Source organism: Pristiophorus japonicus, unplaced genomic scaffold (assembly GCF_044704955.1).
Source record: "Pristiophorus japonicus isolate sPriJap1 unplaced genomic scaffold, sPriJap1.hap1 HAP1_SCAFFOLD_2038, whole genome shotgun sequence".
NCBI lineage: Eukaryota > Metazoa > Chordata > Chondrichthyes > Pristiophoridae > Pristiophorus > Pristiophorus japonicus.
The window spans coordinates 482-20,428 of NW_027251734.1; the positions used below are offsets into that span (position 1 = coordinate 482).

Consider the following 19,947-nt stretch of genomic DNA (forward strand, 5'->3'; position numbering starts at 1 on the left):
GAAAATAAAGCGAAGTCAAATTCTGGGATATATTAAAACCCGAGAGAGATTGCATTGGTAAGCCACTATTTGTTTGTGTGAAAGAATGTTTTGAGAGTTATGCAGATGAGCTGAAAATCTTGTTTTATTTCAAGTGTGAAAACACGGCATCCGTAATAATCCTTCCATCTACAAAAAGAAAAGGCATTCTGAAAGGCCTCAGTGTTTCCAGTACGTCCCCACCCGGGACAAAAAAGGAAGCTTCCCTCCCTCCCTCCCTCCTTCCCTCCTTCCGTCCCTCCCACCGTCCTTCCCCAATAAAAGCAGACACAAGACACAGTAGAGACAGGGAGGAAAGGAGCAAGCCCCTCTCTCTGTCTCTGTACTAAAATAAATAATCTACAAACTTTCAATTTAAAAAAACAAAATACTAAAATGTACAAATTTCCAAAACGTATGTTTACAAAGGGAATCCCAAAAAAAGAGGCCATTTTACAATCTCTGTACACGTACAAACAGTATATAAAGGGCGAACTGCAAGGAAGAAACATCTCTTCCGTTGGTCAAGTCCAATTGGTTTCTGACTTTGGTGCCTGTGTGTGTGCCTCGCTTTAACTTACTATGTAAGGCTTTGCTTGTGCGACATTACACAAAATCACAAGGTTATCTTTATTTTTTTTTAAACTCTGTAGGTTTCTCGAAAAATACTGCAGGCAATTTTTCTTTTTAGAAAAGACTATCTTTGGTAACTGAATGTCAGCAAGTATCACAGGATTTAGAATATTCAAGTCAGATTTCTATCTGCGATATTGTCTCGATCAACAATTAACCAATCTGCCTACGCCCCTCACTCTCTTTCCCGCCGACCTCTCTGTTTTCCCCTCCCCATTGATGCTCACTCTTCTCTACTGTATCCAAGTAGTCATATGTTTTAGCATTGAGTATCAGTGGGCCGTTCGACTGTGAGAGGCATCACAGCTCAATCCTGCACCCCATCCAACATCCAGACATGCACATACTGGGCTAGCAATTAGGAGCAGGAATCTTGCCTCGTTTGCTCCCCTCACTGGTGCTGGGGACACCGCTCAGATCAACTATAGCGCGACCCCATCTTGTATCAGCTAACTCAGATTGAACCTGGATACCGCACCATTTGCCCACTAAACCATCAAGGAGTTCAGTTTCCATTTGACATCCACTGTTGACAGAGTTCGGACTCTGAAATGTCAATTTTGGAATCAACAGTCGATTTTACTGCCAAAATAATGGCGGGTTTAATGCCGCTCGCAGTCATTAGTGTGTAAATTGTCCAGAACTTGTGGCGAGGAAGAGATACCCCGTGAAGTGCGAATCGCCACAAGTTGCTGGACAATTTGCGCCACCCTGTCACTAGCCTCGCGAAAATGGCAGCTCGGCCTCAACCTCCCCGTGGGTTACACGACATTGTGTTAGCGGAAGGAGAGTGACGTGCAGGACTGGTGTTCAGTGGCAGCCTCGGTCGATAAGGCACCTTGGAATCTGCAGACCCGGAGAAAGGCGGAGATGGGACGGGGCAGGTGAGAATGCTAGACAGGAAGTGGAGACGCTGGAACTGTAAAGTGTTTTCAGCAGACTGTGTGGAGGAGGCAGTTAACGTGACAAGTGTTGAGGCACCTCCCCAGTCAGCACTTCTATATGGAGCTGGACCCTGAGGAAGGCAGACATGGAGACCAGGCGCTACTTGGAATGTGCTGTTGAGATCCCGTCGCCGAACATCAGTACTGAACCAAACCAATAAATAGGCCGGCTCGTTTCCACAGCTTCTACCCATTCTTGCAGTGTGTGTCCATGACTGCACACATGGCTGGACTCCAACACTGGTACCGACCCTGGTACAGGAGTCAAGTCTGGGTCCCATGGGTTTGGTCAGGGGTAGTGTTAATGATGCACCTGTACCAGTGACACCATGTACCATTGATTCAGGCTGGGATCACCGTAGGCACCCTGGTTGGTCGTCAGGGAGGTGGGCTAAGGCCAGGACAGTGGGCTTGTAGTTATAAGTGGGCTGCTATTGAATCAACTGGGCTTTCTTCAATGCAGGATCTGTGAAGCTGCATCATTAACCTAGCTGGTTAGTTTTACTAATTCAGTGACAACAGAGAAAAATAAGACAAATGTGGGAGGGTTGGGAGAGGGAAGTCAAAAGTAATTTGTATTAAATTGAGTGGAACATCTGAATCGCAACAGGGCCCTGTTGTGCATCCTTCATTTTCTTCCCCCCCTTCCGAGTTCCTCTCCTCTCCTGAAGGCAGTGAGTGACTCACGTCTGCTGTACAGTCTCACGGGTGGTGGGCACCCCAGCCAGTTGGCCGCTGCGGGCGGCCCTGCATTGTGAATGTTGGCGTGGCTGGCAGGCTGTGAGGGAGCCTGGTGGCCCGACCGGAGCCTGCTGCCCTCTCCAGGCGGAGTCCCAATCAGAAGCGGCAATTCCAGATGACCGTTTTATCAACCCCCCACCCCACCCACCTCGGGGACACTTAAGCTTCTGTGCTGGCTGCACTAACTTGAGCACGGACCGGGCATCAAACCAGAGACCCTCCTGGTCTGAATAGCTTGGTGTCATCCTGGGTGCCACATTTGCACATTATATGTAACCTTCAGGGCTGCTGACCGAGGGCCGTGTGGCTCTTTGTCGGCCGGCGCGGACACGATGGGCCGAAATGGCCTCCTTCTGCGCTGTTGATTTCTATGTTTCTAAGGGCGCAAGAGCTGGACTTTCTTTTAACCCACATATACTACCTCAGCTTTTATTGCTAAAGACTACACGGACCCTCCATTTACACTACTTACTATTTCCTTCCTTCCGTTACTAAGGGATGGAGGCTGTAGAGGGGCAAGGACCAGCTGGAGGCCACGGGACACCAAGCCTCCATTACATTGTCCAATTTCAGAGCATAGACCTCGAGCTGACCTTGACCTGCACAGTCAGCACCCTCTCCCAGAACCTGTCTATTCACTAACAGTGCAAGTCACTCTACCTCAGCTCCACTTAGAAAATTCACCAAAAGGGAAATAAATATTTTCCACAAAAAAAAACCTTTCTGAAGACATCAAAAACCTCTCCGCCTCCTCGCCCTCTCTCTGTAGTGTTTCTTTTTTTGCTTCTCCTCTCTCTTCCAACTCTTCTCTCCATCGACACCAGATTCCAAAGCCACCTTCCCCTTGCCATCTCACAGCTTCTCCCTACAACCTCCATTCCATCTCGCAGCCTTGAGCCCACCTTAATCACAAAAATATAAAGACACAACGAAAGGCGTCAGGCTACACAGTTAATGCGCAACAAGCGCTTTCGCTCACGTCCTCCGCGACTGTTTCCCACCGAGCGAAGGAGTTCTTTTCCCCTGTATTGCAACACTTCTAAAATGTACTTCATTGGCTGTAAAGCACTTTGGGACATCCTGAGGTGGTGAAAGGCGCTATATAAATGCAAGTCGACGAAAAGTCATCGACCTGAAACATTAACTCTGTTTCTCTCTTCCACATCTGCTGCCTGACCCGCCGAGCATGTCCAGTTTTTATTCAAGTCTTTCTGTCATTGGCTGTAAAGCGCTTTGAGGTGCCCTGAGGTGATGAAAGGAGCGAGAGAAATGCATATTCTTTCTTTGCAACACATGGCTGACTCTGCCCGCCCCATTTGCACTGCTCAGCCCGTCCAACAGGGCGGGGCCTTGTCTCTTTCGGCTTCTCTCCTCGGCTGGCTTTCGCTCTCGGTCGGCCCTCGCACCGTGTTCGCACTTAAAAACGAAAATTAAAAAGTTGGGGAATAAAACCAGTCTGTGTTTGGGTGTGTTCTTTTGTCGAGGGCGTGTCTTTCATGAGTCCCAGTCCTGGTTCGCACCTTCTGGTGTTAAAGTGCCGGAGCCACGCTGGGCCGAGCAGAGCTCCGTTGCCCCACGCGACGAGTCTCGAAACTTCCAGGCGGCGGGGCCCGAGTCCACGTGACCGCAAAGGCCATTGGGCTCCGGCGTTCCCATTGGCTCCCGCTTGGCCGGCGCCTCCAGGCCGCCGCCGCTGCTGCTGCTGATGTCGCCCTCGCTGCGGCGCCGCCCGTCGTCAGCGACGGCCTCCGAGGCCTCGGCCTCCCCCTCGCAGATGACGGTCATGGGGCTGCTGTGGAGACGGTGGAGGTGGAGCCGCCCGCCATAGCGGCTGCTGGCGGCCGAGGGGGGCGTCCGCGAGCGTCCGTGCCGGAATCCCGCCGGCCCTGCGCCTCTGGGCACCGGGCCCTCGTGCCAGGCCCACTCCTCGCGGGGGCTGCGGCCCCGTTGCCCCGGCGACCGGCAATCGGACACGGGGAGCTCGGCCGGCCGCTGCCTGGGGTCGCTGCTCCTCAGCATCTCGGCCGCCGACATGCGGCAGCCTGTCTCCGGCCGGGTGCCCTTCTTCAGCAGCAGGGCCTTGAAGCTGTCGCTGCTGGTGCTGGATTTGCGCAGGCCCCTCTGGATGAAGCCCACCTGCCTCAGGGGGCCCGGGCTGGGGATGCTTCCCGTGGGCGTGACGGGGGGTGAAGGAGACAGCGTCCTGTTGAGCTCGTCCTCGGAATCTTTCCGGCCCAGAACCCGCCTTTTGGACCTAAAGGTGCAAAATACAATCTTAAAACTTTCTCCTTTATTGTTAGACATGTAAACATATTAGCATTGATAAAGAACGGGATAGAGATATAAAACAACAACTCGTATTTATATAGCGCCTTTAACGTCTTGAAACATCCCACGTAGCTTCACGGGAGATAAAAAATTGACACCAAGCCACATAAGTCAAAATTAGAGCAGGTGACCCAAAGGCTTGGTCAAAGAGATAGGTTTTAAGGAACATCTTGAAGGAGGAAAGAGAGGTTTAGGCAGGGAGTTCCAAAGCTTGGGACCCAGGCAACAGAAGACACTGCCACGATTTATAATCAGGGATGCTCAAGAGGGCAGAATTAGAGGAGTGCAGGCATCTCTGGGGTTGTGAAGCTGGAGAAGATTACAGATAGGGAGGGCAAGGCCATAGAGGGATTTAAAAATAAGGATGAGAATTTTGAAATCAAGGCGTTGCTTAACCGGAAGCCATAGGAGAGAGCCAAGGGTATTTCCTTAGATAGATAGCTATAGAGATAGATAGACAGAATAGAGGGAGCTAGAGAGTAAATAAAGAGATAGATATATATCGAGAGATAGATAGATGTAGATGATCACCATTCAAAGATATTAGAAAGGGAAAAATTTGCTGCGCTATGGGGAAAGAGCAGGTGGAGTGGGACTAATTGGAGAGCTCTTTCCTGGCACAAGCTCGATGGGCTGAATGGCCTCCTTCTGTGCTGTGTCATCTAGCTGAGAAAAGGGCTGCCCTTGCATAGAATTTACAGCACAGAAATAGGCCAACTGGGCTATGCTCCACATGAGCCTCCTCCCACCCTATTTCAGCTAATTATTTCAGCATATCTTTCTATTCCTTTCTCCCTCAATATGTTTATCTAGCTTCCACTTAAAGGCATCGCCGCAACCAGTCCATGTGGTAACAAATTCCATGCTGTACCCGCTCTTGAGTGAGTAGGCCACCTATAATTATGCAAACACAACCTCCCACCCACCCCCACCTTACCACGTACAACCCAAGAGTGAGTTACCTCATGCCCAGAACAATATCAGACCCCCAGAAACATAAAAAGGATTCATGGACCCACAGGTGAGACCTCACAAAATTAAGGTTCCAAGGTACACTCGGAAGGTTTCCCTTCTTAAAGCCCAGGAGGGAGAGAAAAGCCACTTCCTGATTGGGAGATTTTGGGTGGGGGGGTTTTCTCGATCAGCTGCCGTAACTTCGGACTAAACCCCACTTATGTGGCTTTAGCGGGGTTTCCTCTGAGGTGAGGGTGCCTTCCTCACCACCAGGAAATTCCTGCCGCTAACATTCCAAAGCTAATCAGAGAGGCAGGACCCAGAAGGAGCTTCCACAGGCCGCATTTAGCCCATGTGGTGCCCCTCAGGGCAATCACACAAGTTCCAGGTGAATCACTAGTCGTACTTAACTAACACCCCGCGCCCCACATATCCAAAGGGCAGGAAAGACGTCAAATCAAACTTTAGGCAATAAACAAAAAGAAACCTTGGCCATTGACCTCAGATTGAGACTCATTCGATCACAGTGCAAAGACCTCGCACTCCAGTCAGTACCTGTGAATCGCTGCAAACAAGTCCTCAGTTGTCCTGAGCCGGCTGGGAGTGCTCGGATCTTCACCACTCTCTCCGTTGCTGTTTGTAAGGGTGGAGGAACTGGCTTCAAACACATCACCTGTCAAAGACCAGAATTTAAACTCCAGCCACTGAAAGGTGCAGACACCACAGTGAAGTACCACCCGTCATCTATAACCCTCTTACACGCCCTCGCCCCGTAAACCCTACAACACTCTTACACCCCATCCTATTCCTAAACTCTATAAATTCTTACACCCTCTAAACACTAACATTCCCACTTGTACTGTATCACTTTTATAGCAGTCTGCTGCCCCCCGATATCCTCCATCAACTCTATAAAACTGTAACAACCCCTCATATTTGTCCACCCTAAGGAGGGGTCGGGAATGGAGGAGGAAAGAGTGGAAGGGGAATGGGGAAGGGAGGGGAATGGGGAAGGGAGGGGAATGGGGAAGGGAGGGGCATGGGGAAGGGAGGGGCATGGGGAAGGGAGGGGCATGGGGAAGGGAGGGGAATGGGGAAGGGAGGGGCATGGGGAAGGGAGGGGCATGGGGAAGGGAGGGGCATGGGGAAGGGAGGGGCATGGGGAAGGGAGGGGCATGGGGAAGGGAGGGGCATGGGGAAGGGAGGGGCATGGGGAAGGGAGGGGCATGGGGAAGGGAGGGGCATGGGGAAGGAATGAGGGGAATGGAATAGGCAGGCATGAGAAAGAAAGGGCTGGTAGGGCAGGACAAGGGAGGGAGTGGAGTGGAGTGGAGAGGAGGGGGGACAGAAGGGGAGGGGCGAAGAACAGGAAAATAAATGTGTTATAATTCTTACTCATTTCATCATCTTGGCAAGTTATTGTGCTGTTCTCTTCCATACTATCACAAGTGCTTGAGCTGTCTGTTGCCTGTTCTTCTTGCACACTGGGATTTTCCCAGCTTTCCTCCGACAGCTGCTCCGCATCCCTCTGATCGGCTTCCCATGCCTCGTGCCGCACTGTGTCCTCAGATCTCCCGACAGGATCGGAGCTGCCAGAGTCCGCCTCATCCACGTTCTGGGGCGATGGTTGGTCTCCGTTGATCCGAACAGATACTGTAGTGGCAGCTGTGGCCTCTGCTGCTGATTCCACAATGGGCGGACCCTGTCTCTCTTGAGTTACCAAATTCCATGGTGACGGTGGGACAAGCAGACTCAACTTGGGTTTCCTGGCGATCGGTGGCGGCATTTTGCTGGGCGATTTGGCGTTAGGCTTTTCGGGTGGCAGTGCCCTCTCTAGAGCTTGCCCGATATCAATCCTGGAATCGGTGCCATTGCTTTGGGCAGTGTGAGTAGAGCTATAGGGCAGCGGCTCCACTGTGGGCTCGAGCTTGCTTTTGGCCACTTCCTCATGTGCGTTTGAGAGTGCTAATGGTTCAGGTCCATTCACGCTGCCAAACTTGTTTTTGGAGCCGAGCGCCAGGTCGCTGCCGGGAGCCACCGGCACTTTGGCGGTCACTGTGGTGGCCTCGCGTTGGCGTTTGGGAAACCTGCGAAGGGACAAAGGACGCTGAAGCACAGCCAGTTTATGTGGCGGCGGAGAAAGCGGCAGTTCTGGTTTATCCGGCAGCTTCGGCCTGGGCTGCGGCTCCTCCACCTGCCTCGGGGGCTTGGCCTGGTCGTTCCTCCTAATGGACTTCAGCTGAACCATCTGCAGAGCTTGGGGTGTGATGAGGGGCAGGCCCATCGCTGGCTTGCGTGCCTGATCCTGGTCGGCCGGGGCCTTGGGCTCCTCCACGCAGCCGCGGGCGGACGAGCGCGGGGGCGGCTTCGAGCACTTGAGAGCCTCGGGATGCAGAGGGGGAGCAGGAGGGGGTGACGTGGGCAGAGGGGGAGCCGGAGGGGGTGGCGTGGGCAGAGGGGGAGCCAGAGGGGGAGCCGCAGGGAGTGACGTGGGCAGAGAGGGAGCCGCAGGGAGTGACGTGGGCAGAGGGGGAGCAGGAGGGGGTAACATGGGCAGAGGGGGAGGGTGAAGGTTAGGAACAATCAACAACACTGGAGGAGCGTTCGAGGAAGCGGCTCTCGTGTCTGCCCCCTGGTGCCGGGAATCGGAAGCGTTTGAGGAGAGGGACGCGGACGACGACGAGGTCGACACGGAGGACAGCAGTGAGGACTTGCGCTCGGGAACCTTGGGCTTCGGCTTGGTGGGCCCCGGTGACACCTGCCGCAAGAACACGGGGGCTGGGTTCAACATGGTGGGCGTGTTGCACTGGCTCGAGTAGCCGCTCGACGGCGAAGTCACGCCGTGGGACTTGTCGGGGGACGAGCTCTTCGGCTTGGCCGGGCTGCTGGGCGCGTGCGGAGCGCAGGCCCGCGGCAGGTGGTCGGGCGTGTACTCCCAGGCGCCGGCCCGAGGACCCTCGTCCTCAGCCCTCCCGCCGACCCCGTCGGTGTAGTAGGCCCAGGGGTCGCCGTACTCGGAGCGCAGGCTGCTGGTCTCGCTCTGGGACGGAGTCGCGGCGCCGGTGGAGTAAGCGTTGCTGGCGGCGGTGGAACGGCTGCTGCTGTGGCTGCTGCCGCCCCCCGCGCTCGCGCTGCTCTGGCTGCGGGGCCGCATGACCCACGGGTCGGCGGGGGAGGGGACGGGGGAGGCCGGCGGGCTGTCCCGGCACTTGAGGTTGACCTCCAGCGTGCGCTGGAGGGTGGCGATGAGTGACTCGCTGAGCACGGGACGGCCGCCCTTGGCCTTCTTGCGCAGCGAGTCGGTGCGGGCGGGGGGCGGGGGCGGCTTCTTGGTCTTCTTCAGCGATATGCTGCGCCCGAGGGAGCGGTCGCTGTAGTCGGGCCGGCCGTCGAGGCCCCGCCGACCTTTGCCCTCGCCGCGCGTCCCGGCCGCAACCTCCGCAGGCGCAAAGTGCGCCTCCGGGTACGGGGAGCTCCAGTTCGCCTCAGTCGTCGGGGGTGGAGGGAGGGGGAGGTCCGAACCGCTGTCGGCGTGACAGCCGGGTGCCCGGCAGCCTGAGGTCACAACCCGTGCCCCCGGGGGGTAGTGGTTGGTCACCGGCGTCCCGCACGCCCAGTGCTCGGACACACGGCCGCTGCCGTTCTCCAGCCGCGACGCCTGGGCAGAGCTGACCTTCCCGCCAGCCTCGCGGGCGCGGTACGGATCCGGAAGCTCGGCCCCCGGGCCTGGCGTGAGGGAGACCGCTGAGTCACTGAGGGAGGGGGGTGGGATGGTGTCGGAGGTCGGGGAGTGCCGGGCTGAGCCGCCCCCGCCCCCGCCCCCGCTGCTGCCGCTCCAGTTACCGCTGGAGGAGTGGTGCTCCTCCCGCTGGCCGGCGGTGCCACCCAGGGGGGCGGGGATGGGGCAGCGCGGCGGCGAGGACCCGCCCCGGCCCCGCGCGGTTCGGATGGCCACCACCTCGGCCGTGGAGGACAGCGTGGCGTGGGCGATGAGCCGGGTGGAGCGCGCGGCACGGGGCGAGACCGCCCGTGCCGGCCCGGCGATCTCCTCGGTGGCGGCCTGGCGGCTTCGCATCTCCTGGGACTTTGGCCTGGGCAGAGCGCCCGTCCTGGGCTGGATCGCCGAGCCGTCCACTCGCAGCTTGCCCACGCGCCCGGGCAGCGTGCCGAACGACTCCTCCGACTTGCCGACGGCGCAGCGGGCGTAGTCCAGCGCGTGCAGCGAGACCCTGGCTCCCGGTCGCGGCAGGCTGTGGAAACGCAGGTCTCCGTTGGGGCGGAGAGTGCCGGCCCCATCGCTGGCAGTCGACATGTTGCCCGACGAGCTGGAGAGCTGGGCCGCGATGCCATGCCCCTTCTGCGCCCGGATCCTCCGGACGGATGGTGGCACCACCTTGACTTCGTCGGTCTGGCAGGAGGAGTCCTTGGTGGCTGACCGCCCCCTGGCGTTATTGCTGCTCTCCAGGCGGCTCATGGTGGAATACTGGCCCGGTAGGACGATGGAGTGACCTCTGACCGGGGTCTGCCCGGTACCTGTCAACAATTAAAAACAAAAGCATATAGATATATATATATATATATAACCACAGCTGAGAAAAGCTCAGTGAACACACGAGTTGCCAAGAGGCCTTTTATGGAACAAACATTTAAAGCAACGTTTCTATAATTTGTGCAGCTTATACAACACCTTCAATGGAGTAAAACGTCCCACGGTGCTTTACTGGAGCGTAATTTGACACCAAGCCACGGAGATATCAGTAGTACATTGGTAGGTTATAAGGAGCGTCTTAAAGGTGGAGAGTTGGAGCGGTTTAGGGAGGGAATTCCAGAGCTTAGGGCCTAGGCAGCTGAAGGCACGGCCACTAATGGTGGAGCGATTATAATCGGGGATGCCCAAGAGGCCACAATTGGAAGAGCACAGAGATCTCGGAGGGTTGTGGGGCGGGAGGGGGTTACAGAGATGGGGAGGGGTGAGGCTATGGAGGAATTTGTAAGCAAGGATGAGAATTTTTAAAAAGCGAGGTGTTCCTTTGAGGGAGTCGATGTAGATCATAAAGCACAGCGGTGATGGGTGAACGGGACTTGATGAGAGTTAGGATGCAGGCCCAAGTTTGGATGGCCTCAAATTGAGGGTGGAAGATCGAGCAGGAGTGCACTGGAATAGTCACGTCTAGAGGTAACAAAGGCAAGGTTACAGCAGCAGATAAGCTAAGGCAGGGGTGTGGAGACGGAAGATGCTAGAGAGATGGAAGGAGGTGCTTTTAGTGATGGAGAGGATATGAGTTTGGAAGACAAAAGACAAAACTGACCAGATTTCCAAAGGCTGGAGGCTGAAAGATGCAAGTTGCAGGAGCGGAGTGGTTAATAAGAATTAGGAACAGGAGTAGGCCATCTAGCCCCTCGAGCCTGCTCCGCCATTCAACAAGATCATGGCTGATCTGGCCGTGGACTCAGCTCCACTTACCCGCCCGCTCCCCGTAATCCTTAATTCCCTTATGGTACTGGATGTTGTGGAAAATAAATGGAATACAATCTGGTAATGTGTGGGCTAGTACCAGAAAATGAGTATGAAAACTCAGATTGTCGTAAAAAACCAACTGGTTCACCTACACGTGACCCTGTCTGGCTTTGCACGTGACTCCAGTCCCACACTACGTGGTTGACTTTCAATGGCCTTGCGAGTCACACAGTTGTAAAGCCACCATCACTATCGAAGGATGGACAACAAACGAGGGGCTTGCCGGCAACGCTGGCATCACAACAACAAAGAGAAAATAAAACGAGGTTGTGTAGATTTTTGGATATTAAGGGAATCAAGGGATATGGGGATAGTGCACGAAAGTGGAGGTGAGGTAGAAGATCAGCCATGGTCTTACTGAATGGCGGAGCAGACTCGAAGGGCTCCTGCTCCTATTTCTTATGTGAAACACTCAGCAGTGCAATGGTAGACTGGGTCCCTCCAAACCAGGGCTGCATGTAGAGAGACCACTTTGATCAGTAGTATTGATGAGGGGCAGGGGAAGATCCTGAGGCCTGTTGCAGTGTCCCAATTGGTGCCCTGCTGCTGGGGACAGTTTGTGGCTGGGGACAATTTAGAACTGTTGCACAAGCTGCCTATTGGGCGTAAGTGCAATCTTTTCCCAAGAGCTAAAACTTAGCAACAAGCTATTAGTTACAGTGAGGGCAAACAGATAACACGGGGGTGGGGAGGCACAACACGAGACACTGTCTTGTGAGTCAGCCCGACTGGACATTCTCCCGCTGCTCGAGGTCACGTCAGGGGGAAGACTTGGGCGTGACGCACAATATGGCCGCTGGTCTGCATCCCGACCTTTGACCTCCCCAAACTGCTGGTTATCCCAAAGTTCAAGGGCTGGTGGGTATTGAGCTCGTTTTATTTGGATTGTGGGTGACCAACGTTCCACCAAGGCTGCGCGGCGATCGAGGGGTCACGCGCAGGCCGCTCACCAGCTGTAAGACTGACAAAGATTCGGTGCGAGCATAGCAAATTTAAAGTAAAATAAAACTGAGAGAGAACATTCCGAGAGCCTGCCTGCCCTTGCGTTGTGGCTTTTAAATCTGCCTCCCGCATCCCTGCGCGAGAATTGTAGGCCCAGGTCATGGGGCTTTGTGACCTGTCTTCAGGATAAGGGAGCAGTTTTAGTGATATGAAAGTGGGGTGCTGACATACAAACCAGGCTGTGCGACCCAAACAAGCGGCAGACATTAAAAGCACATTTTGTGGAGCAGCTGTATAAGGTCACCTTTTACATGGAGAACAAGGCTCTCCTCAATCTGGCTACAACTCATGAACAATCCCAAATTATGGATTAAAACATCGTTCAGTAGGATTAAGGATCAAGGAAAAAAAGATTTAATCATCGACGATAGTCTGGGATAAAATAACTCAACTAATTAAAAAAAATATTAGTTCATGGGATGTGGGTGTCACTGGCAAGGCCAGCATTTATTGCCCATCCCTAGTCCCTGAGAAGGTGGTGGTGAGCCGCCTTATTGAACCGCCACAGTCCGTGTGGTGAAGGTACTCCCAACAGTGTTGTTAGGGAGGCAGTTCCAGGATTTTGGCTCAGCGACGATGAAGGAACACCGATATACTTCCAAGTCAGGATGGTGGGGAACTTGGAGGTAATGGGGTTCCAATGCGCCTGCTGCCCTTGTCCTTCTAGGTGGTAGAGGTCGCGGGTTTGGGAGGTGCTGCCGAAGAAGCCTTGGCGAGTTACTGCAGTGCATCTTGTAGATGGTACACACTGCAGCCACGGTGCGCCGGTGGTGGAGGGAGTGACTGTTTAAGGTGGTGATGGGACCAATCAAACAGGCTGCTTTGCCCTGGATGATATCGAGCTTCGAGTGTTGGAACCGCACTCATCCAGGCAAGTGGAAAGTATTCCATCACACTCCTGACTTGTGCCTTGTAGAAAGGCTTTGGAGAGTCAGGAGGTGAGACACTCACCACAGAATACCCAGCCTCTGACCTGCTCTTGTTGCCACAGTATTTATGTGGCTGGTCCAGTTAAGTTTCTGGTCAATGGTGACCCTCAGGACGTTGATGGTGGGGCAATCGGCGATGGTAATGCTGTTGAACGTCAAGAGGCGGCGGTTAGACTCTCGCTTGTTGGGGATAGTCATTGCCTGGCACTTGTGTGGTGAGAATGTTATTTGCCATTTATCAGCCCAAGCCTGAATGTCGTCCAGGTCTTGCTGCATGCGGGCATGGACTGCTCCATTATCTGAGGAGTTGCGTTAGGCACTGAACACTGTGCAGTCATCAGCGAACATCCCCACTTTTGAACTTATGATGGAGGGAAGGTCATTGATGAAGCAGCTGAAGATAGTTGGGCCGAGGACACTGCCCTATGGAGGGAAATTCAGCGATTTTCATTTTCTTTGCTGTCATGTCTCTCTCTCCCCACCTATCTCTGCACTCTCTCGCTACCTCTTCTCTCTCGCTATCTCTCCCTCTCCCCTGCTTTCTCTCTTCGACCATCTCCCGCCCTAGCCCAATCCTGCTGTCACGCTCATCCTTTCCAGTGGGGTAGGGAGGGCGGCTGGGTACCAATTAGGAGCTCTGGGGTGCTGAGGCCTATTGTAGTGCCCCTTCTCCCCAACTGGTGTGGTCAATTAGCTCAGCACAGAGCAGGCGGTGGACTTGGGATCTTACTATGCTGCACACCTCAGTACCTCTCTGGGCAGCGCTTAACCGACTGAGCCAGCGGTGGGGGAAGGGATGAACTCCTGTGACAGGCAAAATAAAATGTATCGCCAAAACGTTCCAATAGAGCTGCAAGGCACGGAGAAATCGAAACATTCCCTGTCCAGACAACACCGTTCTAACTGGAACTTTTCCCCGCTGGCTATCAGACTGTATTGGTGGGAGCAGATGAAAACTACTGGTTAGCAAATACACACAAACACGCACATGCACACACACAATCACAGATGAGAAGAGGGGAGGGGTGTGAATACAGTTCTGATCAGCCATACCTAGTTCCTTCTGGATGGTGTCGGGCAGCCCGGTGATTGTCTTTCTCCGTTTGATTTTCGTTGGCCGCCTCAGCGCGGTCTCTGAGCGGACGAGAGAGCGCCTGGTGCCGGCCTGGCGATCGAAACTCTCCCCTGATAGGAAGCAGCAGAGCAAGCAAAGCAACCGTTACTACACACGCTTGCCCAACTGGTTCGCTAAATGTGCCGCCCTCACTGAGTCTTGGCCGGCGGGTGACTCCAGTCCCACGCCAACCTGGTTGACTCTCGACTGCCCTCTGAAGCGGCCAAGTGAGACGCTCATTTTTTTTTTCAAACCCCTGCGGATAGGAGCAGGAGTAGGCAATTTAGACTCTTGAGCCTTGTTCCATCATTCATTGAGATCATGGCTGATCTGTGACCTAACTCCATATACAATGACCAATTAATGGCGGCTGGGGAGCCTTGAATGCCGGGGTATGCTAGAACTTAAGAATTAGAAGCAGGAAAAGGCCAGACGCCCCCTTCTGGCTCCTCCACCATTCAATAAGATCATAGCTGATCTTCCACCTCAACTCACCAAGGCTTCTTCGACTGAACCTCCCAAACCCACGACCTCTACCACCTAGAAAGACAAGGGCAGAAGGTGCTTGGGAACACCATCACCTCCAAGTTCCACACCATCCTGACTTGGAACTATATCACCATTCCTTCATCGGCGCTGGGTGAAAAACCTGAAACTCCCTAACAGCACTGTAGGAGTGCCTTCACCACACGGACTGTACCGGTTCAAGAATGCAGCTCACCACCACCGTCTCAGGGGCAATTAGGGATGGGCAATAAATGCCGGCCTTGCCAGGGACACCCACATCCCGAGAATGAATTTTTAAAAACTTTATTTTCCTGTCCTATCCTCAATTCCTTGATTCCCTTATAGCCCAAAAATCTATCCATCTCAGTCAGCCACAGCCCTCTGAGGCAGAGATTTCTAAAGGTTCACAACCCTCGAGTGAAAAAATTTCTCCTCGTCTCAGTCCTAAATGGTCGACCCTTTACCCCCTGGTTCTAGACTCTCAGTATCTACCCTGTCAAGGCCTCTTAAGAACTCCAGAGTGTAATGGTTGTGTTACAGAACTAGTAACCCAGAGGCCTGGGCTGGCAAATATTCCTCCCTCAGCCAATGAGTCATTGCGTTTTTATTTGTGGGATCTTGCTGTGTGCAAAATGGCATCAAAGTAATCATTGGCTGTGAAGTGTTTTAGGGAAGTATCTGCAAGACATAGTAAGGCGCTATATAAATGCAATTCTTTATTCTTTCCTCTTCTTGAGCTTAGGGGTACTCAGGCTAATTTGGTAGTGTAATGGTGCTCCAGAGGCCGAGACTAAAAATCCAGTTTGAATTCCACCGTGGCAGTTTAAGAATTTGAATTCAGATTTAAAGTATCTGGAAATAATAAGCTGCTATCAGTAAAATTGACCACAAAGTGTTGGATTGGTGTAAATAACCCAACTGGTTTGCTCCTGTCCTTTAGGGAAGGCAACCTGACATTCTTACCCGGTCTGGGCCTATATGTGACTCCAGTCACACACCAATGTAGTTGACACCTAACTGCCCTCTGAAGTGGCCTAGCAAGCCATTCAGCTCTATCAACTACTATTTTCAGGGCAACTGGTGATGGACAATAAATGCAGTCCTTCCCAACGACACCTACATCCCTAGAATGCAACATTTCCGCTAAGCTGTGTGGCCACGCAGGGGTCTGGAGGTCCCGCGCAGGCTGCTCACCAGCTTTTACAGGAAGGAAACCAAGCATGTTAAAGAGATAGCGCAAGATTAAAAAAATAAATTAGAGGGAACAACACTAGAATGAATTTAAAAAATGATTTCAAACCCATGAGAGATTTTAGCAAGACACTCAGTTCTATCAAACATGGGCAACTAGGGATGGGCAATAAATGCTGGCCTTGCCAGCGATGCCCACATCCCGAGAATGAATTAAAAAGAAAATGCTTGTAGCCAGCCAGCTGGTGAATTTGTTTTTCTTTGTGCTAGTCGAATGTCCCATCCCCTTCTTGGACTGCTGTAGCATCATAGGCAGTCCCTCGGAATCGAGGAAGACTTGCTTCCACTCCTGAAGTGAATTCTTTGGTGGATTAACAGTCCAATACGAGAGCCACAGACTCTGTCACAGGTGGGACAGATAGTCATTGAGGGAAACGGAGGGTGGGACTGGTTTGCCGCACGCACTTTCCGCTGCCTGCGCTTGATTTCTGCATGCTCTCGGTGTTGAGACTCGAGGTGCTCAGCGCCCTCTCGGATGCACTTCCTCCACTTGGGGTAGTCTTTGGCCAGGGACTCCCAGGTGTCAGTGGGGATGTCGCACTTTATCAGGGAGGCTTTGAGGGTGTCCTTGTAGCGTTTCAGCTGCCCACCTTTGGCTCATTTGCCAAGTAGAGCACTTGATTTGGGAGTCTCGTGTCTGGCATGCGAACTATGTGGCCTGCCCAGCGGAGCTGATCGAGTGTGGTCAATGCTTCAATGCATGCAATAAGGGTACAGCAGTTATCATGGGTGACTTTAATCTACATATTGATTGGGCTAACCAAACTGGTAGCAATGCAGTGGAGGAGGATTTCCTGGAGTGTATTAGGGATGGTTTTCTAGACCAATATGTCGAGGAACCAACAAGGGAGCTGGCCATCCTAGACTGGGTGATGTATAATGAGAAAGGACAAATTAGCAATCTTGTTGTGAGAGGCCCCTTGGGGAAGAGTGACCATAATATGGTAGAATTCTTTATTAAGATGGAGAGTGATACAGTTAATTCAGAAACTAGGGTCCTGAACTTAAGGAAAGGTAACTTTGATGGTTTGAGGCGTGAACTGGCTAGAATAGATTGGCAAATGATACTTAAAAGATTGACGGTGGACAGGCAATGGCAAACATTTAAAGATCACATGGATGAACTTCAGCAATTGTACATCCCTGTCTGGAGTAAAAATAAAACGGGGAAGGTGGCTCAACTGTGGCTAACAAGGGAAATTAAGGATAGTATTAAATCCAAGGAAGAGGCATATAAATTGGCCAGAAAAAGCAACAAACCTGAGGACTGGGAGAATTTTAGAATTCAGCAGAGGAGGACAAAGGGTTTAATTAAGAGGAGGAAAATAGAGTACGAGAAGAAGCTTGCCGGGAACATAAAAACTGACTGCAAAAGCTTCTATAGATATGTGAAGAGAAAAAGATTAGTGAAGACAAACGTAGGTCCCTTGCAGTCAGATTCAGGTGAATTTATAATGGGGAACAAAGAAATGGCAGACCAATTGAACAAATACTTCGGTTCTGTCTTCAGACACAAATAACCTTCCGGAAGTACTAGGGGGCGAGGGTCTAGTGAGGAGGAGGAACTGAAGGATATCCTTATTAGGCGGGAAATTGTGTTAGGAAAATTGATGGGATTGAAGGCCGATAAATACCCGGGGCCTGAAAGTCTGCATCCCAGAGTACTTAAGGAAGTGGCCCTAGAAATAGTGGATGCATTGGTGATCATTTTCCAACTATCGACTCTGGATCAGTTCCTATGGTCTGCAGGGTAGTTAATGTGTAACACCACTTTTTAAAAAGGGAGGGAGAGAGAAAGCGGGTAATTATAGACCGGTTAGCCTGAAAATGTTGGAATCAATTATTAAGGATGAAATAGCAGCGCATTTGGAAAGCAATGACAGGATGGGTCCAAGTCAGCATGGATTTATGAAAGGGAAATCATGCTTGACAAATCTTCTGGAATTTTTTGAGGATGTAACTAGTTGAGTGGACAAGGGAGAACCAGTGGATGTGGTATATTTGGACTTTCAAAAGGCTTTTGACAAGGTCCCACACAAGAGATTGGTGTGCAAAATCAAAGCACATGGTATTGGGGGTAATATACTACTGACATGGATAGAGAACTGGTTAGCAGACAGGAAGCAGAGAGTCGGGATAAACGGGTACTTTTCAGAATGGCAAGCAGTGACTAGTGGAGTGCCGCAGGGCTCAGTGCTGGGACCCCAGCTCTTTACAATATACATCAATGATTTGGATGAAGGAATTGAGTGTAATATCTCCAAGTTTGCAGATGACACTAAACTGGGTGAGGTGTGAGCTGTGAGAGGGATGTTAAGAAGCTGCAGGGTGACTTGGACAGGTTAGGTGAGTGGGTAAATGCATGGCAGATGCAGTATAATGTGGATAAATGTGAGGTTATCCATTTTGGGGGCAAAAACACGAAGGCAGAATATTATCTGAATGGCGGCAAAAGGGGAGGTGCAGCGAGACCTGGGTGTCATGGTTCATCAGTCATTGAAAGTTGGCATGCAGGTATAGCAGGCGGTGAAGAAGGCAAATGGTATGTTGGTCTTCATAGCTAGGGGATTTGAGTATAGGAGCAGGGGGGTCTTACTGCAGTTGTACAGGGCCTTGGTGAGGTCTCACCTGGAATATTGTGTTCAGTTTTGGTCTCCTAATCTGAGGAAGGACGTTCTTGCTATTGAGGGAGTGCAGAGAAGGTTCACCAGACTGATTCCAGGGATGACAGGACTGACATATGAGGAGAGACTGGATCAACTGGGCCTTTATACATTGGAGTTTAGATGGGCGAGAGGGGATCTTATAGAAACATATAAGATTCTGATGGGATAGGACAGGTTAGATGCGGGTAGAATGTTCCCGATGTTGGGGAAGTCCAGAACCAGGGGACACAGTCTTAGGATAAGGGGTAGGCCATTTAGGACTGAGATGAGGAGAAACTTCTTCACTCAGAGAGTTGTTAACTGTGGAATTCCCTGCCGTAGAGAGTTGTTGATGCCAGTTCATTGGATATATTCAAGAGGGAGTTAGATATGGCCCTTACGGCTAAGAAGATCAAGGGGTATGGAGAGAATGCAGGAAAGGGGTACTGAGGGAATATTGAATGGTGGTGCAGGCTCGAAGGGCTGAATGCACCTATTTTCTATGTTTCTATGTAATGCTGGGGATGTTAGCTTGAATGAAGACGCTGATGTTGGTGCGCTTATCCTCCCAGGGGATTTGTAGGATCTTGCAGAGACATCGGTGATGATATATCTCCAGCAACTTGAGGTGTCTGCTGTACATGGTCCTGCTGTAGCAAGGAGCCGGTAGCAACATGATGGGCCGAAGGGAAACTGCAATGATTCTAAACCCGCTCACTCCATGTATCATGCATTATTTGCTCCATAGATAACCCCACCCATTTAATCTCCTGGGGAGAAAGTTCTGTATAAACACACTCTGAATCCAAAGGTAAATTCCAAAATGATCATCCAGTGTCACATTTCAGCTTCCGATGTGTCTTTTTTCTCAACCGAGGATTCCCCTCTACTATGGCCGACATGGCCCTCAACTGTGTCTGTTCTATTTACCGCTCTTCTGCTCTCATCCCTTCCCCTCCCTCACAGAACCACGATAGGGTTCCTCTTGACCTCATCTTTCACCCCACCAGCCTCCACGTTCAACGGATCATCCTCTGCCAATTCCACCACCTCCATCAAGTTCAACAATTTCAGACCACAATCTCTGCCCTATTTTTTTCCACATGGCAACTGTTGATGATTCTGCTGTACCCATTTACACATCCTCTAGACTCATCTTTTCTTTACCATCTCCTTTTGCCTTGCACCATCATCCCTTTCGTCATTTAATCTCTGTTCCCTTCCTTTCATCCATACAGTTCTTCCACCCTATCCCAAACCTTCCCTTTTGTTCTTTCCTCCCCTCCCCCTTTCCCTGCCTCCGCACCTGCTTAAATCCTGTTACATAAGAAATAGAAGCAGGAGTAGGCCATTTGACCCCTCG

The 19,947-nt window shown here is 52.1% G+C and overlaps 1 protein-coding gene across 1 annotated transcript in view; it reads right to left on the reverse strand.

Moving 5' to 3' along the window:
* Positions 1-258: 258 nt before the first annotated feature.
* Positions 259-19,947, reverse strand: part of LOC139244104 (NHS-like protein 1) — a gene marked incomplete at its 5' end in the record, with an annotated part of 30,697 nt that continues 11,008 nt past the window's right edge. The window contains 4 exons of the mRNA XM_070870974.1: positions 259-4,590; positions 6,174-6,291; positions 7,014-10,151; positions 14,121-14,252. Of these exons, the coding sequence (XP_070727075.1) occupies positions 3,831-4,590; positions 6,174-6,291; positions 7,014-10,151; positions 14,121-14,252 (4,148 nt within the window). The remainder of the gene's footprint in view (positions 4,591-6,173; positions 6,292-7,013; positions 10,152-14,120; positions 14,253-19,947) is intronic.